This window comes from Sinocyclocheilus rhinocerous, unplaced genomic scaffold (assembly GCF_001515625.1).
Source record: "Sinocyclocheilus rhinocerous isolate Xijiao unplaced genomic scaffold, SAMN03320098_v1.1 scaffold1152, whole genome shotgun sequence".
NCBI lineage: Eukaryota > Metazoa > Chordata > Actinopteri > Cypriniformes > Cyprinidae > Sinocyclocheilus > Sinocyclocheilus rhinocerous.
The window spans coordinates 364,637-385,481 of record NW_015625590.1 but is presented as its reverse complement, the minus strand read 5'-3'; the positions used below and the strand labels follow the sequence as shown (position 1 = coordinate 385,481).

At 35.2% G+C, this 20,845-nt stretch overlaps 1 protein-coding gene across 5 annotated transcripts in view; it reads left to right on the top strand.

Moving 5' to 3' along the window:
* Positions 1 to 20,845, top strand: part of LOC107756277 (beta-1,3-glucosyltransferase-like) — a 74,055-nt gene that overhangs the window by 9,869 nt on the left and 43,341 nt on the right. For 4 of the 5 annotated variants that reach the window (XM_016573335.1, XM_016573317.1, XM_016573301.1 and 1 more), the window contains exons 2-3: positions 3,434 to 3,480; positions 14,106 to 14,145. In XM_016573335.1, the coding sequence (XP_016428821.1) occupies positions 3,434 to 3,480; positions 14,106 to 14,145 (87 nt within the window). Of the gene's footprint in view, positions 1 to 3,433; positions 3,481 to 12,933; positions 12,974 to 14,105; positions 14,146 to 20,845 lie in introns of all 5 variants that reach the window. The other variant, XM_016573309.1, reaches the window with a different exon arrangement.

Here is a 20,845-nt window from a genome sequence, read left to right as displayed (position 1 = left end):
AGATTTAATCAAAAATATCTTAAATTGTGTTCCGAAGATGAACGAAGGTCTTACGGGTTTCGAACAACACGAGGGTGAGTAATTAATGACAGAATTTAAATTTTTGGGTGAACTAACTCTTTAAATGTAGTCTTTAGCAAATCCCAAAATATGAATATCCATTTGTCATACTGTATAATGTTGTAATGCCTAAATTCACTTTTAATTTTCATGTTTTATTTTGTTTTATTCTTAATTTAAACACAGTATATAGAATTTTAAAAGCTGTCCTTTATTATTAATGATTTATTATTATTACTACTTATAATAAATAATTTAAAAAAAATATATATATATTAAATAAGTGTTTTTATAATTAATAAGTGTTTTTTAAATTATCTTCAGAATCTCAATGGATGCAGCAATCCATTTAGTAATTTTTTGCTTTATATGATGAATACTGAATATTTAGGCATCCTGCTGATTTGACATACTACTTTTTACATACTGTGTAGCAGAGAAATGTGCGTATTTGTTTGCAGGAACTGTGCATCCATTCGTCCTAACAGACTTTGGAAAGCCTTTGATTACCCAAGCACAGCTTTCATCTAAAGCTTCTAATTTCCCTAATTTTTCTTTTTCAGTTCAGGCAAATGATTTTCTCACTGTATTTTATCAGTGATGTAGTCTTAGCGGCCATATGTAAGTTTTTAGGTAGGTGTGGCTAACTCTTAACTTTTATAAAGAATATCTCTTTGGATTTGAGACTTTAGTCTTTGCAACTTTACAGATCTTCTTTATGCACCAAGAGCTTGTAACACTCTAAAGAGAAAGGAAAAAATGAAATCGCATCATATGACCCCTTTAAGAGAGCTGGTAAATGGCCCTCATGTGTGTCTCTTTCGCCCTAACATCCTCAGGGGACCGGCATGAAAAGATTGAAAGTTTGCGACAGACGTCAGAGAACGAGGAGTGAACTTGAATGCGTTCCTGAAGGAAGCCAAATGTTGCATATTTAATCCACCCTGGCAGACTCTGAGTCCATGTGAGAATATAGCCTGTCTTGCTGCTGAAAGAACCGATTTTTCTTTGTTGAAACCTTTTTTCTCACTCTACAGTTTCTCTTATTTACGTGCAATTATTTATTTAGAATTCAAGATGAATCTGCTTAATGGTTGTTTTTCTCTTTTAAGATGTTGGCTGAATGAAACGGAATGCTGGTGAATGCGCTCAGCTCTTTATTATAAAACATATTTCTTGCATTTTACAATTGTTTTAATGGCACGCTTGGGGAGATGTAGTATTATAAGTATCCCATATTGCTTTTCTTTCGCGATCCTGTCAGAGCACTAATACAGAATATTAGATTTGAGGTGAAATTGTGATCTAGCTTCTGCCGCTGTGAGAGCAGAGCACATTAGGGAAGCAATCCTGATGATAGTCAGTACCAATGTGCATTCGTCAGCTGTAAACAACCCAATGCTTGGGTGGAACTATTGGGGGAATTATCTGACAGCAGAAGCAGACCTATATATCGTCTCTGGCCTCGACTCATCCTGCCCACTGATATGCTGAAAATGCCATTCAGCCACAGTGGAAAAAGAGCAGCAATAGTGTTCAGGGCAGAGCGAATTCATCCACCCATGGGTTATTTATTATAAATGGCTTACATTTTGTAAGAAAGAGAGAAAGTGACTGCTTAAAGGGTTCTGGGAGATCATTTTAAAGCTTCTGGAAATGTGTTGTGGGAGTTGTTTAACATATGAATGCAGTTGTGTGACAGTGGTGGTAAATCCACTCACCTTTACTTGAATCTTAGGTCGTTTGATAGACAGATAGATATGTGTAACTGTAAATATATATATAATATATTTTTATATACAACTGTTCAAAGGTTTGAGGTCAGATTTGAAGTCTCTTATGTTCACCAAAGCTGCATTCATTTGATCAAAAAAAAAAATACAGTAAAAACAGTAATATTGTTAAATATTATTTCAATTTAAACTAACTGTATTCCATTTTAATATTATGTACAAGATACAGAAATGGATAGAGTTACTGTAGCATTAAAAAAATAAGACCTAAAATGGTGCACAGGGACACATTAAGCATCCAAACAAACTGATTAACTAAATTAATTTGGCCTTTCCAATTAATAGTCTGTGAAAAGGAGAAAAATTTAGGCGAGCATTTTGGATTATTCCCTGAACTCGCTTGGCAGTAAAGCTGTGTGTGCAAACAGTGTGTGACATTAAATAAAAAATAAAAAGACAAATATGCACCTATGCATTGTTATTAATACCACATGACTAATTAGATCCTCAGAGCCACATGTGCTCTTTAGGTCTAACAAGCTCACATAATCATGTTACATTTACACATGACCTTTTGATTCCCCTCGTTTGTGATATTGCTCAATGTTTCCTCATGTCAAAGTTAACTTGGAATTTTAATGCTGCCAAGTCTAGATTTCTTTCCACTTTTCTCTATGGCTATGTTTACCAGTCATCTTCTTTTAACAAGTGTTAGATATTAGTTGTCATCGCTGTCCACATTAATGAATTTAAAGATGTTTTCGTTACAGCTAGCAGACATTTTCAACACAGAGCCGTTCATTTTATGCATATTTAATGTATTCTGCATAACACCAGGCCAAGAAACGTTACTCATTTTTGCCTATTACTTTTGGATTTTGGCACCATTTGTATGTTTATATGAAAAACTCTTGAACCTAATTCATAATGCTGAAATTTTTCTACAGGCTTCTCAAGAGTTTTTTTTGGGCATCTACAGAGAACTGGACTCCATAAATAATTTAGTTACAAGCATACAGGGCCAGGGGTAAAGAAGCAATATAAAATTCAAACCAACTATTGGTTCAGAGGTGTAAACCTCAGCCTCACTAAAGATTTATATAAAAGAAGATTAGCGAGAAGCAAATGCCTTTTAACCTGAGTTAGTCTGGATATTTAATGCACACCTTCTTGACTCTGCTCTGATAATGTCACCCGAGGAACGGATAAGTAAAAGGAGCAATTACGAACTGATCCAAGGACAGCCTAATGGCCATCATATTCTCAGAAACCGAAGCTCACTCCCAATGATTTCACTGGCACCAAAAGTCATCTCTGCAACTGTCCGTTTTGACGCTCGATATCGATTTCGAGGCTCCTTGCAAAACCACTCTCTTCTCGGGATCAATGGAAATGTAATTTGAGAGAAGCTTCTTCTGCTCTAATGAAAAACTTTGCAAAATACATGTGGTGCAGACAGAAGTCCCTAATGGCTGGTACAGATTAAAGAAGAAGAGATTCTCCTCTAATCAGTTGGCTTTAACTCCCACTTCTTAAAGGAGCATGTAACATTTAGACTTTTAGAATCACAGTTCTGTCATCATGTTAATGGAGCCCTCGTTCATTGTGATCTGATGTTTTCTGTTCGATTTCTTCTCCAGTGCCCCTCATCACTGCAAAGGGAAATGACATGGAGAGTCCAACAAAGGTAAGGGTTGACGCATGTTTACTGTTGTGTATCCAAGTATGACAGTAGTTCGATTTTAAATTCTAGATCTGTATTATCTACTGTTCCTTTGTGTGTATGCTTCTCATGCATGCCTCAAGACCCATCACCCCTTGTACAAGTTTTGTTTATCCAGCACTATGAATGCAAGCTTACCATTACACCCCAAATATAAATAATATATTATATATATGTATATATTAGGGGTGTACTGGTACATTTATACCTGTAATTCACGCATCTGTTCCCATTTTTCAAAAAGGATCGTCCTGATAGCAAGCGAGTCTCTGTTAAATCTCACAGACTTCACTGAAGCAAAATGCTATAGACTTGGAGGGCAGTAATTCTGACTAAAATATACAGAAACATATTTCATAAATTACTTTTACGTTATGCATTAGTTATCCAAAGTGACTTACTTTGCATTCAAGATATATATATATATTATCAGTCTACGACCTTGGTGTTGCTACTGTAGCTATATGCTTCTATATGCTCTACTGAAACCGTCTAAAACAAATTATGAAACCATCTAAAAACCAGTAGTTATGCATTGGTCAAGTCGCCTATATGCATTGTAATGACCATATTCTGGAGTTGAACAGGTTGCAAACTATTTATCAACTAATTTAATTTATCAGTTATCTGCCACAACATACTGTTTATTATCAGTTATCATTTGTTGCCAAGAATTGCATCTCTAAGTTAATTTAATCTCTGCATTTTAATCAATACTTGTTTCTTATTTGGTAGCACATCCATCTACAAATTGTCAGGCTGTGTCATTGTCTTGCAGTAGGCATTGCATTGAGTTTGTCTAACTATAAGGGACTTTGACAGGGGCCTTCACAGCTGAAATGCTGAGAGAATGATCCTCGCCGCAAGTAACACTTGTCTCTTTTATTGCGTCCGCCGTTTCTGCTTTCCCCTGATAGGTTTCACAGTTAATGCATTCATTTTCTGGTGTAGCTTTTGTTGAGTTTTAAGCAGAAATGCCACTGACATTCTGGGTCAGGAAAGGGAATGAAGGACAGAGAGGAGGAGAAAGAGAAGGTGAGTGCATTGGAATTGGTGGAAAGGAAGATGTGATATATTTGTGTTTAGACCTTGACCCGGGGTCAGATGTGTTTGTATGTCTTGGGTTTTTAGTGATTTTTTCCTTTTTTGATATTTCTTCTCTTTTCTTCAAGCAAGTGAAATTAAAAGTGAAATAGTACAATAGTTACCCTAGCTATGGTTGAAGGTTCACACATTCATTTATAAATAAAGGAAAACCACTCCTATACTTCGTATCAATACCAAGTTGGACATTTTAATGAATAGTTCCCACTAGGTCCTTTTAGACAGAGACGGAGAGGAGAAGAAATAGACATGAAATGGTTGAGAAGCTTCTCTTGATTTGCACAGCAGTGGGATGACAGGATGGACAATTGTTCAGGCCCTCCTACTGTTAAATCAGTGCTCTTCAAAGACACATCCTCGAGCTCATCATGGGGTGAGAGGATTGACTGGTGGCAATCAAGAAACCAAATGAATGGTGCCGCTGCTGTCATTAAAGTTTTTCTTTCTCTGCCTTTTCAATGTGTGTTTAGTAGGGCTGTAAGTCGTTTTGAACATAAATTACATGCTGTTGGAATTAATTAAATAAATCACAATTGAATTCATATATCAATATTTGCTAAGAAATAATTTGAGACATTTAAAAAATGGGGTCAGTATACTGTGATTTCTGTTGAAAATAAATAAGCCTATCATGAATGTTAGTTGAGCATTCGTTCTGTAGCATCTTGGCAAATATGTAGAATTTTTATGACTGTGTGTGAAGTTTAAAGCCGTTCATCTTTGTCGATTCTGTTTAATTCCATTGCAGACCTTCCGCTTGTTTCTGAACGCAAGAGCATGTTTTGTGTGAAACCGGCTCTGTTATCTCATTCTGTGCTGCCTGATCTCATTCAGGAGATATGATTATATAGAGTAGTTAATTTTAACACTTATAATATAATATATAAATAAAAAAATATTAGTTGTGCTAAATTAACATGTTAAAGGGGTCATATGATGCAATTTCAAGTAATGTACAGTATTTGAAAAATAATGTGTTTTTTGAACATTAAAGCATGTCAACATATTCTGTTACACCAAATACACAAAATAATGATCTTTAAAAAAGCATCATATGACCCCTTTAAATGGACAGCCCAAGTATTTTTATATTTATAAATATAAAAAAAAAAAATTATGTTTGTTACATTAACCAAAACAAGTAACAATTACAATAATGTATTAATTTGTATATTATTATAATAATGAATATACAATATACATAAAATTCATATATATTTAATTCTGTTACTTTTTTAACTACTGTTAAACAAATGTATTTAAAACACTTTTCAGCACCACATAGTTGTTTTTTAGGCAGAATTTCTTGAAACAGAAAGTTGCATCTTAAGCCCCGTTCACACTAGCAGCGACTTTTACCAGGGGCTGGCGATGAGGTTGCTAGTGGGCGTTCTCAATACTGGTTGCCTTGACAGCGAATCAGGTTTCTTGCCGCTAAGTACAAACATTTTGGAGGCAAAAGACTAAATATAATCTAAATCTAAATGAAATCCGTGCATACAAACAAAAATAAATGAGAATCAGAGCCTACTTTCTTCCATTGCGTATGTTTATCTACGGTGCTGAGAGGAGAATGATCACATGAGCTCTACCGTCTTCTTTCCTATTGGCTGTCGCTCCCGAAAGTCGCTCTTCATTTGCATAAAGTTGAACGATTCTGAACTTTGTCGCGTTGCTGGACACGCCCCATCCGGTCGCCAACGGCCGCTGTCGCTCGTGTCGCCAGAAATCGCCTGCTCTCCATTGAAATGAATGGGATTGTGTCGCTTTGCTGTTGCTTGTCGCTTGTAGGTTGGTTGGAGTTCCTGCTTTAGCTAATGACTTTCCCTGATGAATGATTGATGTGATCGCATTAGAGCAGTCTGAGATATTTCAGGTTTGGCATGTCATCACAATGACACTGTTGCAAAGTTAATGTGTTAGAAAAGAAGTCAGGCTAAAAGTGAAATTGCTGTCTTATGCAGATTCTTACGACTAACTTTCTTGTCTTGGGAGTCACCACTGTGTTAAAAAGATGGAGTTTTTAAATAAAATGATATCCTAGTGTTGGGTTATAGGTAAAGTGCATTTTTACTTTATAAAAGGATTTCTTTTTGAAGTTTTCTCCATAATACCTGCAGTTCACGTGACACCATGCTGTACAGGACAGTGGTTGCATGCAAATAATGTTGTTGGGTCGTACACTTGTCCTTGCTCTTGGATACAGGTCAGGGATTACAATTTGGTAGAAATATGGAGAAAAACCCGCAACCTGCAAGTAATGTGATTTACAATACAACCAACAGCTCATAAAAGATATACCAAGGTGCAGTTTTCATTTTCAACTTTTCAATCTTGCATGACCTTTGCTGTCAACCTTTTTCTCAATAACTGGCCGCATTGGTCATGCAGCTCGAGGAATGGCGCTGGACTCTGAATCTCAATGGCTCAGGGAACAGAGGGCAAATGAGACTCGACAGGTCACTGGTGTGTGCTGGAATACTCTCCCATATATCACGAGAACCGAGAGAGTGAACCAACCATGGCCTGCGTATGAAAAAATGTAAGGTGGGTCCATTCAAGGATGTTTCAGAAGATTCTCTTGATTGAATTGCTCTTGGAAGGCGAGCACACACATTAAAACCAACTCCAATTAAGCTTGGCCCTGTAATTTCAAGCAGCCTTGCCTATGTGAAACAAATGGTGATTCATTTATACCTCTTCAAACAGGTTCAGTCCTGTCAGTGCTGGTTTAGCTGAAGGATATCGAGAGCCAGCTGGCAAATGTCACTCAAGCTACTTGCTACTGCTTGCAATCTCGGCATGCTTGCACTGGCAGTTCTGGGCCTCGCCATCTGTGCCAAACTATCTTTTCTGAGGATCTCAAAGAATCCCACAGAAGAGTGTTTTTGACGTACTTTGAAGCAATGGGAATGGTGCTTTTCCGGGCTTACATGGTTCCTTTCCTGCAGAAGGATGAGAAACGGGCATCATTAGGGATTAGCTTGAGACACGTTGCTCAGATCAGGCATCAACGGAGAGAAACTGGCTACTCTGATGTGCTTTGTGACGACAATTCTTTAAACTACAGGATATGGATGGGACAGGATGGGAAGTTAATTCTGATTCTGCTATTGGCCATTGAATAGTAATTGGTTCATTGACGGCTGTATATCAACGACAAAACAGGCTCCCGGCAGCCCTGAGATGCCACAATGTGTTATATTTATGATTTCCTTGTATGACCTTGTAAAGCAAGGGAGAGGATTTTATGAGTCCCACATGTGTCTTGTGCTTTTTATTTGATATTCTTAGCACTGCCCACATGTAGCTGTTCTCTTCTGGGTGCATTGTTTTTGTCTCTGATATCCCTGGTGTACCACATGTTGGTGGGCAGAGTTTGTCCTTCATTCCTTTTAGATTTTGTTTGTGGACTATAATTTTCTTTATTTTGTGTTTGGAGGTTTCCCTCGAAGAATAAAACTTCCTTAGGGTTCTTTTTGGGACACCCTCATGGGTGTAAAAAAAAATAAAAAAATAATGTGTTGTTGTTCTTGTGTTGTTGTTGTTCTTCAGTGTTATTTTAGTAATTTATACAAAATATATGCTTATACTTACTAACTATAGCATATATATATATATATATATATATACATACATATTTAATTATATTTTGAATTAGCTTTCATTATTGTATTTTCTGTTTATATTGTACATTTAAGTTTGTCATTTTATGTACTTTTGTATTTTTTGTAATTTTAGTACTTTTGTTTTATTCATTTAAACTTATTTTATTTCAATTAGTTGCCAAGATAGGGTTTTATTTTTTATTTTATTAAATTTTTTCTTCTTTTAATCTAGTATTAATATTTCATTGTGTTTCAGCTTTATTTCAGTTAACAAAAATTATTTTTATTAGTTTTAGTTAACATTAACAAAACTGGGAATGTACAGCGTATTTCAGATAGTTAAAAAAATAGGCTAATTAAAGATGAAGATTGCCAAAAGAAAACATTTTAATTTTCAATTTTAAAGTGATAAGTAATTAAATAAATAAATAAATCATTTATTAGACAATTTATTAAACAATGAAAATTCCCCATTTAGATAGCTAGGTATATGTGCATAATCAAAAAAAAAAAGTTTGTAAGTGGATGATAGTGGAATTGGGAATCTTACCATTTTCCAGCTCTGAAGTAGATTTGGGATTGAATAAATATATCATGCCCACACTCTCTGTCATTCTGTGGTAAACTTAAAGCTGCTGTTGTCAATTTGTCAATTGTGTAATTTCAATGTGGTGTTTTTTTTTTTTTTTGCTGTAGACAATAGAAGGTCAGGGTTGTGTAATCCACAAAGTAGCATGATCTCCGCTTTATTGTGTGTAGTCTGTTATCCAGACGACAGCTGTTGCAACTGCCCATTTTCTCCTGTTTAGTCCGCTTCAGAAAGTATGAGCAAAGATGAAAAGGTGAAACCCTTGAGCCTGACTTAAACTACAGAACCTAATTAAGTCAGTGCCTTCTACCCACCCCTAGCACGGAATTAAATCAGTTCTGATGTGGTCCTTTCTGCCCATGCATAAATTTTCCTCTCATTGCAATCAGATCAAATATCTGACAGCACAAGTAGTCCGTGAAGACGTTTTGCCTGGCATCCTGTTATCCACTTTCTTCAAACTGATTTATATTGCTCCCCTGTTGATTATATGAGGAAAATGAGTCTGTGAAAGGAAACATGCATACAAGTGAGAAATTTCTGTGCGGATGGGAGCTGTGTGGCACAGTGTTAGGTGATCTACATCTATGACATGGTGGGAGGGAGAAGATGCGCACAGTTTGATCAGTGGTGACATGCCTCATTTCAAAAGAATATACAAAAAAGAGAAAATGTGTTCGAACCTAATTTTTTTTTAATGGCAGTTCACTACAGCAGCTGAATTTAGACATGCAACCTCTCATAAAGGCTTTTAACATGCTGACAGTCAATTAACCCTCTCTAAGAAGTTGCGTGTCTACATTCAGGCCCATTAAACCACAGCCATCAAAGCAGCGTTTTTGTGAGGGCTATGGTAGTTTTGTGCAATTAAAGGTCATGGTTGTTATTTTGCCTATACTTATTTGTTCAATATCTGTCAGTTAACCTATTGAAAGTGTGCACTTAGTATCTATTTATCCACAGAAGCACATTTGATGGTCTCTGGTGGACATAAACCAGCCTAATTATACAGGGCTTTTTGATGGACTAGTCTTTCAGACAGCCCACTGACTAGTCGATTTTGAAAAGATGTAATATTGAAAGTCCTTTGTGTGGAAGGAAGCTGTTTCAAAGTCAAACAAAAAAACTAAGTCTCATTGACGTTTAAAGCTACAGTTTGTTTAGTTTTTATTTGTCGTATTTGGAGCAAGGACGGTGATGGGAAACCTGGGGTGACGATGATACAAGTGGAGGCGGCTCTTCCATCACATCGAGCCCCTGTCTTTGCTCTTCCTTGTCCTTTGGGGCTTCAGAATCAATGGTTTTCTCCTCTTAAGGTTGCCGTGGATTGAACCCCTAACCGTGCCATGATTCACAACGTCACATTGATGATTCTGCCTCTCCCTCTCACTGTAATGATGTGCCACGCTTTGCCCTGTGTAAAGATATATGACTTGTTTAAATTGTGCTCTCCAAGGGCTGCTTGGAGCTCAGGACTAGAGTAATTGTTAGCAGAGTGGTAGCAATAAATCAAAAACCATCTCCTTTTTTCCTTGTTATCCTCTAATATACCACAATATGACTAGGAAGAGCATGGAATATTGCTAGCTTCTCTCCTCGTGTCCCTAAGGATGTGAGATTTGAGTTGAGCGGGTAAGGCTCGTTCAAAGTTTGCAACAAGAAGTGTAATCGATTCGCTCTTTCCTCCACAGTTGGCTGGCAGCGCTGACAGCTCTGGTGGCAGAATGAGCCTGCTAATGCCCTAATTGAGCTGAGCGCTCAGGGTTAGAACAGCATCAGCTCCGGGCACCGAAACCACACAATTCACAGGAACTAATGACATGGTGAATCATGATTTATTAGTTTAAACAACCCAGAGGATCCTCTACACATTTTGTTTTTCTTTTAGAAATTGAATTGAATGGCAAATTTATGCATACAGGGAGACTTGTGTCAGAATGATCGTATTTACAAGATTAGCTTAAAAGAACGACACCACAATGTCGTAATTACCATTGGTGAAACTCGAAATATTCTTTGATCTTTGGTTGATGGTACTTAATAAGTTAGAATAGGCTAAAGCAAGAATTACTATTGCTCATATGTGTTATGGATTTGAACGATGCAAGCATTGTGTGTGTGTGTGTGTATCTCCTTCATAATTTTATATGTATATATTATATACAGTACATATTTTTTCTTTTGTCAACCTAAATTAATTTTGAAATAATTATATGATAAATGATTGTTTTATGTTCTATAATATAATAATATCATTTAGTATAATATGATATTATGTAATAAACAGAAATAAGCAGAATATAAAAACAGAAATCTTTATCATATAAATTCAAAATTAATTCAGGTTGACATAAAAATGGAAAAAAATATATTATATTATTTGTTATAAGTTATATACATACAGTACATATATTTTTCTTTTTTGTCAAAGATTTCTGTTTTTATACTCTATAATATAATAAAATAAATACAAACAATATATAATATATAAACACAATAGATTATATAAGTAATAAACCCGTAAGACCTTCGTTCATCTTCGGAACACAAATTAAGATATTTTTGATAAACTTTGAGAGCTTTTTGACCCTGCATAGACAGCAACTGAACTATCACGTTCAAAGCCCAGAAACGTAAGGACAAATAGTCCATGTTACTATTGCTCATATGTGTTATGGATTTGAACGATGCAAGCATTGTGTGTGTGTGTGTGTATCTCCTTCATAATTTTATATGTATATATTATATACAGTACATATTTTTTCATTGTCAACCTAAATTAATTTTGAAATAATTATATGATAAATGATTGTTTTATGTTCTATAATATAATAATATCATTTAGTATAATATGATATTATGTAATAAACAGAAATAAGCAGAATATAAAAACAGAAATCTTTATCATATAAATTCAAAATTAATTCAGGTTGACATAAAAATGGAAAAAAAAAAATATTATTTTTAGCTTAAAAGAACGACACCACAATGTTGTAATTACCATTGGTGAAACTCGAAATATTCTTTGATCTTTGGTTGATGGTACTTAATAAGTTAGAATAGGCTAAAGCAAGAATTACTATTGCTCATATGTGTTATGGATTTGAACGATGCAAGCATTGTGTGTGTGTGTGTGTATCTCCTTCATAATTTTATATGTATATATTATATACAGTACATATTTTTTCTTTTGTCAACCTAAATTAATTTTGAAATAATTATATGATAAATGATTGTTTTATGTTCTATAATATAATAATATAATTTAGTATAATATGATATTATGTAATAAACAGAAATAAGCAGAATATAAAAACAGAAATCTTTATCATATAAATTCAAAATTAATTCAGGTTGACATAAAAATGGAAAAAAATATATTATATTATTTGTTATAAGTTATATACATACAGTACATATATTTTTCTTTTTTGTCAAAGATTTCTGTTTTTATACTCTATAATATAATAAAATAAATACAAACAATATATAATATATAAACACAATAGATTATATAAGTAATAAACCCGTAAGACCTTCGTTCATCTTCGGAACACAAATTAAGATATTTTTGATAAACTTTGAGAGCTTTTTGACCCTGCATAGACAGCAACTGAACTATCACGTTCAAAGCCCAGAAACGTAAGGACAAATAGTCCATGTTAAAGCTCTCGGATTTCATAAAAAATATCTTAATTTGTGTTCCGAAGATGAACAAAGGTCTCATGGGTTTGGAACAACATGAGGGTGAGTAATTAATGACAGAATTTTCATTTTTGTGTGGACTATCCCTTTAAATTTGCCCTAGAAATCACTTGAATGAACATGAGATCTGATCTTGTCAGTAAGAACTTCCCAGGAGGACTTGAAGACAACATTACATTTTAAGAAATAATCAATAGCAATTGAATTGCCTGAATAGGGTGTGACTCATCTATCTCTCTTCCTTAGTGTTACTTGGTACTTATTGACATGCACTAATAGTGCTGGATTGTCTTGTCAAAACGAATGATGTATTGAGTGCCTCCAGGCTGGACTTTTATTTACTTCCTGGTCCATTTGTAAACACTCCTTCTACACCTCTAATGTCGTCTTTCTCTCAACTTCTCTCCTCAGATCCATGACGCTGAAAAACCTCCCTCTGAGACTCAACTCGGTGAGTATCCAAGCAGCTTCTGTTTCCTTTCACACCTAAATTAATTTTGAAATAATTATATGATAAATGATTGTTTTATGTTCTATAATATAATAATATAATTTAGTATAATATGATATTATGTAATAAACAGAAATAAGCAGAATATAAAAACAGAAATCTTTATCATATAAATTCAAAATTAATTCAGGTTGACATAAAAATGGAAAAAAATATATTATATTATTTGTTATAAGTTATATACATACAGTACATATATTTTTCTTTTTTGTCAAAGATTTCTGTTTTTATACTCTATAATGATGTAATAAACAGAAATAAGCAGAATATAAAAACAGAAATCTTTATCATATAAATTCAAAATTAATTCAGGTTGACATAAAAATGGAAAAAAAAAAATATTATTTGTTATATGTTATATACATACAGTACATATATTTTTCTTTTTTGTCAAAGATTTCTGTTTTTATACTCTATAATATAATAAAATAAATACAAACAATATATAATATATAAACACAATAGATTATATAAGTAATAAACCCGTAAGACCTTCGTTCATCTTCGGAACACAAATTAAGATATTTTTTATGAAATCCGAGAGCTTTAACATGGACTATTTGTCCTTACGTTTCTGGGCTTTGAACGTGATAGTTCAGTTGCTGTCTATGCAGGGTCAAAAAGCTCTCAAAGTTTATCAAAAATATCTTAATTTGTGTTCCGAAGATGAACAAAGGTCTCATGGGTTTGGAACAACATGAGGGTGAGTAATTAATGACAGAATTTTCATTTTTGTGTGGACTATCCCTTTAAATTTGCCCTAGAAATCACTTGAATGAACATGAGATCTGATCTTGTCAGTAAGAACTTCCCAGGAGGACTTGAAGACAACATTACATTTTAAGAAATAATCAATAGCAATTGAATTGCCTGAATAGGGTGTGACTCATCTATCTCTCTTCCTTAGTGTTACTTGGTACTTATTGACATGCACTAATAGTGCTGGATTGTCTTGTCAAAACGAATGATGTATTGAGTGCCTCCAGGCTGGACTTTTATTTACTTCCTGGTCCATTTGTAAACACTCCTTCTACACCTCTAATGTCGTCTTTCTCTCAACTTCTCTCCTCAGATCCATGACGCTGAAAAACCTCCCTCTGAGACTCAACTCGGTGAGTATCCAAGCAGCTTCTGTTTCCTTTCACATCCTGCAAAAGTCAACAGGATTGTGAGGAGCTTTGAAAGGCACCAAAATCTCACAGAAATAATTCCTGAGAATTCAAGTTGTATTTTAGTACCATTCCAGTCAGGTATGCTCTTATCATATTTCATTTTATGTTTCTTCAGACCAACTGTAAATATCACTGATGCCTCATCTAAAGAGAAAATTATAAGGTCTATTTTAGATGGCTTTAGTCGGCGCCACTCTCCGTGCAGCAGGATTAGATTTCAGGGCACAGCTAATTGATTTGGGTCACCGTTTGCAGTGCGCTGTACGTGTGTTTGATATTTCAGTGTAGCGAGGCAAGTGAGGGTAATCCGGTATGACGTAGTGGAATGAACAGATCGTAGGGGTTTATTACAATACTCATAATTCTGCCTCTCTCGCAATTGCCGAAGGTGCGAAACGATTTGGATGAAACGAATGACCTCTTTATTCTAGTAACCATTACAGCTAAATTGATTCTGGTGTTTTGCTTTTCTTTTGTCTTTAACAGGACTAAGAGCACTCAGCATACTAAATACTCTAAAGGTGTAAAGGTCAATTATAATTGGCTGTCGCTGCATAACAAAGGAAATCTCGGTGGATGAGGCGAGAAAAGGAAGAGAGAAACGATCAGGATGTGTTAAAAGATGAAAGTAGATCAACAGTTTGAGTATAAACTGATGTACAGATTTGAAATTATGCTTTATAAAAGCAGAATAGAGTTAAACTGTCTGTTTGAAATGATCCATTGTCTGACTCAAAACCAGGCAAGTATGGAAATGAATCAACTTCATGAAGTGGATGTGGAGTCTGTCGAAAAGTAATGACTTCTATACATCAAACAGTTGAAGGAAGCCTGAAGTGCAAAGATGGTTTTATAATTTCACTGAAGTCTCATTTTCAAAAAGGTACATCTTATGCCTCAGCCTGTAGTATGATTAAGAAAACTCTCCGAGCTTCTTCTTGCACCAAGCATGTGACACAGAACAATAACCTTTATGGTTTTGAAGTTCTCTTCTTTTTCTCCTTTGTCTCCCAGAAGTGGTTAGTTGCTTGAAGCGCTTTAGGCGGATATGTCAGAGAGGCATTCGTTTGAGCTTTGTTTTCTCATGTAATGCGCTCTACAAATATAGCGAAAAGTCAAGCGCACTAGCATAATCTGTAAATTATTTCTGGATATTGTCTGCGCAGCTAAAAATACTGTAGACCAGAGTCGACCTCATATCGGAATATTGAGAAGTAGCTTGAAATGCATCATTCCTCCCAGAAGAAGGTCATATGGAATATTTGAGTGTGCTTGATCTCAGATATTGTTTTTGAGAAGGGTTTGAAGGCCTGCATGAACTCGCTCGCCATCGAAACGATACCCAGCAAAGCAAGCCAATCCCTGTGCATAACAGTCACTTCACACAGTTACGGTTGCCATGGTGGTGACATCATATCGGCCCTGTCTTATCTTTTAGAAAGTCAAGAGCCTTTTTTTAATCTAATGAAGCGTGAAGAAGAGTTGGATGGAGTGGATGGGAAATAATGGGTTATTTGAACATGCGGAAAGGGATAAAAGCATGCATTTTTTCTGTTGTTTAGTGACGCGTCAAACTGTAAAATTGAAAAGTGATGTTCTGAGGTGTCCTTGAGAATGTTTTATGTAACTATCTGATTGAATTTAAACTTGGGTGAAGACTTTTTTTTTTTTCTTGAAACGCACCATTGAAAGTCTTCTCAAAACTCTCATATGGTGCATTAAGTAGATATCAGAATCTTTCAAGAGCCTCGGGAAGGGCAAGATAACAGTTCCTCCGGGTTTCATTTTCAAAACGGAGATTTTTCAGGGGGTTTTAAAATAAGACTTTAATGATGTCGGTTTGACTGCAGTCCCTCTGAGTCTGAAAAAAGAAAAGGATATTCTCAAAATGACAGTGACTTTGTTTTATTAATGACAGCACTATATCTGATAATGATGATAATACATTTTAAAGGAATAGTCTACCCAATCATTCATTATTTTTGTCAGTATTTGCTCACATTGCTTTATCTAAAACCTGTATATTATTTATTATATAGGCCCTTTCTTTCGGAACATGCTTCACAACTCCTTGTTCAAGCTCTTGTTCTGTCCAGGCTGGACTATTGAAATGCTCTCTTGGCAGGTCTTCCAGCCAGTTCTATCAAACCTTTACAATTAATCCAGAACACGGCAGCAATATTAATTTTTAATGAGCCAAAAAGAATGCGCGTTACACCTCTGTTTATCAGTTTGCACTGGCTACCAGTAGCTGCTGCCTGAATAATATCTTGCCATATTACTTAATATAATTAATTATAAAATAATTCATATCACGTATGTTGTCTTAGCAATCAAAGTCTGTTTAGTTACGCTAAAGAGGGTTTACCTTTAGCGACCTATTCATTTTTTTCAAGTTAATACAATGTCACAATAACACACCTCTGCTGCCACCTACTGGTGATATTCAAAAATGAATCAATGATATCGTGTGTAAATTTGAAGATATTTTCTACCCTAGGGGGTTTCAGTCTTTAATATGCCACTTGAACTGAAAAGAAAAAAAGACCTCGAACACTAGCTTGCTCTATTTTTTTTCTATTCTATCTGTTTTCTTTTTATTTGTTATATTATTTAAAAAACAATTGCTACGTGTACTGCGTTAAGCTAACTGAGACTTGTTATAGCACTTGTATATCATTGCTCTTTTGTTGATTTTGATTGCTTCCAGTGTCCTCATTTGTAAGTCGCTTTGGATAAAAGCGTCTGCTAAATGACTAAATATAGAACTTGGTATAGAACTTGAAACCAGATGTTTTTCAGAATGTCCAAGCAGCACAAAAAAAAGGATAAAAAGCACCAGAAGATAGAATTAAATAGTTTCCACTCCCTTTCTTGCTTTGCCTTTTAACATTCAAAAACAACACAGCTTCGACATTCTAACATCTCCTTGGATCAAGATGGTGCAGCAGGGTGAGTAAATGATGACAGAATGTTTTTTTGTGAACTATTCCTCTAATAAATTATGGGTTGACAAACACCAAGTGTGTTTCAAGTCTAGAATGAAATGCCTAGGAGATTTTCAAAGGCTTGTTTTACCTAAAATAAGAAATCTTAGCTCATTTTTCAATATTATTATATCAGATGTGTCTGATGTCTCTCTTCACCATGGTTCCTCTGTGGAACATCTCCTGTAGGATGAATTGCATGAAAAATAGCTTTTGTAGATACAAGCCAAACTGTAATGCTGAATTACCCCGGCTTTACTTCTGCTTTATCCAGTTTTGATGGCACTTTTGATGGTTTCGTAACACAACACTGTGTTTGTGTTGGCATCTCTGATTTCTAATGTGATTAAGTCTATAAATATGGTTAAGACCCGAGTCTTGTTCATACTACAGGGATGTCAGATTTATTACTTGCACATGTGCCAAGTTATTAGGAGTCTTTGCAATTTCTGCCTTGGTTATGACCAATATTATGCTGTCAGAAGGCATGCAGAGCACTTCAAATTCTGTAGTTCAGTGAATAATGGGTTTGCTATGATATATGGGGAGATTGGGGTAAGATGTGTCAATGGATGAGCTGTGTCACCACTTTAATCTAGCAAAGTGCATATGTCTAATCTGTCTGTCCGTCCATATCTCTCTCAATCTATCTTTCTCTAACTCTTTCTCTTACTGTTTTTCTCAAACTGTCTAGCCTTTTCTAACTCTCTTTCTCTAACTGTCTACTCATTCATTAGAGCTGCACAATGAATCATTAAAAGATCATCTCGATTCAAATCTAAAGGACAGCGATTCGTCTGTGTCTATTAAACCTTTGACAAAGTCGTACCATAACATTCAAATCTGGTTCGCACTGCCGCTGACACAGAGAGAGCAGTTTTCATGTTTAGGTGTGAAACAGTTTCACAAACAGTCTTTTCAAACACAGTTTTACAATCATTTATATTATCACAGAAGTACTGGGATAAAAGTTTATAGTTCGGATATAAACACCGATGTCTATAGTAGTAATCGAAATAGAGCAAATCACCTTTTGAAAGTAGTTGGCTTTTCAAATAACATTTGTGTCAATTACATTGTGACTGTTAAAAAATGTATTTGTCATTGAATCATTCATTCAAAAGGTTTGTTCAGAAACACTGATTCATCCAGTAATGAAAAAAAGTGAAGTATTTATGAGTGAATCATTGAGTAATTTTTTTTTTATTCATTCAAATTAACTCAGCATTTTTAAATGGACTGCAGCAATTAATATTTTTGTCACAGCCCTGATTCATCCAGTAATGAAAAAAAGTGAAGTATTTATGAGTGAATCATTGAGTAATTTTTTTTTTTATTCATTCAAATTAACTCAGCATTTTTAAATGGACTGCAGCAATTAATATTTTTGTCACAGCTTCTAGTAAAATGTTATTTTGTTTAGTTCAGAATCGTGATCTCTATTTTTAACAACAAAAAAATCTCAACCCTCTCTCTAACTAACTAACTATACTTCTCTCTAACTATCTCTCTTTCTCTAACTAATTAACTGTCTCTTTCTCAAACTAATTAACTGTCCCTCTCTCTATCTAATTAACATTCTTTCTCGAACTAATTAACTCTCTCTATACTACTTAACTATCTCTCTCTCAAACTAACTAATTAACTGTCCCTCTAACTAATTAACTATCCCTCTCTCTAACTAATTAACTATCTCTCTGTTGACCTAAACTGTCCCTCTCTCCAACTAATTAATTATCCCTCTCTAACTAATTCTCAAATGTAACCCTCTCAATTTATCACCAACATTTCTCTCAAATTAAAACTCTCAAATTATCACCAAATAACTAACCAACTAACTCTCTCAAATTATCACTAACTCTTAAATTATCTATCTAACCCACTCTCAAATTATTACTAGCTCTTTCAAATTATCTCTCTAACTATATATCTTTCAAATGATCTCTCTGTCACTCTCTCTAACCTCTCACAAACTAACTAACCCTCTCTCAAATTATCTCTCTAACTATATATCTTTCAAATTATCTCTGACTCTCTCTGTAACTGTTGTGTGCCACAGATTTGATCGTTCTTGAGACATGAGACAGAAAAAGAAGCTCAGCCACTTCATATCTCCCTTCCTCCTCATCCCACATTTTTTTCTTGCATCTCTCTGAACTCAAGTGACCTGCTTTCTTTTCTGGGATCTGCTCGGAAAAGCTCACGGTGTTGCCTCTCCTGAACGGCTCTCATCACTGCTTGTCGCCTAGTTATGCGACAACTCGGATACATTCTGAGCAATTAAAGTGCAACTCTGCCTTTTTAAAAGTGGCAGAGATCATGTTTACTCAATCCACTTCCTTGGAGCGGCGCACAGTTTAAGACCTGATAATGAGGCTCACGGATTTGGAATCTTTTAAAGTGGAGCTGCCTCCAGGTGCTGAATTATTGATGCAAAGTAGGAGGTTTAAAACTGCCTTCAACGCTCATTAGTCTTCGGGTGAGATGTGCACAGGGCCGGGGCCTCCAGCTTTATAATGAGCATGATTAAACTGGCTCGAGCTCCCTTGCCTAAGTTCAGGTGTTTGAGTCCAGGCGGTTTTGTGATGTCCAACCCTGGCTGAGAATCATAATGAGTGTTATTCTTTTTCCTGTTCTGCCAAAAAAGTGTGCCTCTCTCTGCTTCCTTCCCTCCAACACATTTTTCTGTCTCATTTTTTAACTAACACGCTTCCTCTCTCTTTTTTTAAAAATGGTTTTGGACGTCACTGACCTTTCCATCGGTGAGTTAAAAATATTATATTGACCCATGTGCTGAACAATTCACAGGTATAAAAAGATGGAGAATTAAAAAAATATTAGACCAGTGTCTTTTTTGAATATATTATAAATACAAATAACAGTATTATATAAGATTATTAAAATATATTAAGCAAATAGGTTAAATCAACTAGTCAGCCACTATGGTTTGGGGTCAATAAGATACATTTTTTAAAAGATATTGTTACTTTTATTCAGAAAGAACACATTAAAGTGACAGTAAATTTCAAATTTTATTCATCAAAAAATTCTGGGAAAAAATATTAAGCAGAGCCACTGTTGTCAGTAATAATAATAATAATAAATGTTACTTGATCACAAAATCATATTAGAATGATTTCTGAAGGATCATGTGACACTGAATCAAATTATCTCTCTAACTATATATCTTTCAAATTATCTCTGACTCTCTCTGTAACTGTTGTGTGCCACAGATTTGATCGTTCTTGAGACATGAGACAGAAAAAGAAGCTCAGCCACTTCATATCTCCCTTCCTCCTCATCCCACATTTTTTTCTTGCATCTCTCTGAACTCAAGTGACCTGCTTTCTTTTCTGGGATCTGCTCGGAAAAGCTCACGGTGTTGCCTCTCCTGAACGGCTCTCATCACTGCTTGTCGCCTAGTTATGCGACAACTCGGATACATTCTGAGCAATTAAAGTGCAACTCTGCCTTTTTAAAAGTGGCAGAGATCATGTTTACTCAATCCACTTCCTTGGAGCGGCGCACAGTTTAAGACCTGATAATGAGGCTCACGGATTTGGAATCTTTTAAAGTGGAGCTGCCTCCAGGTGCTGAATTATTGATGCAAAGTAGGAGGTTTAAAACTGCCTTCAACGCTCATTAGTCTTCGG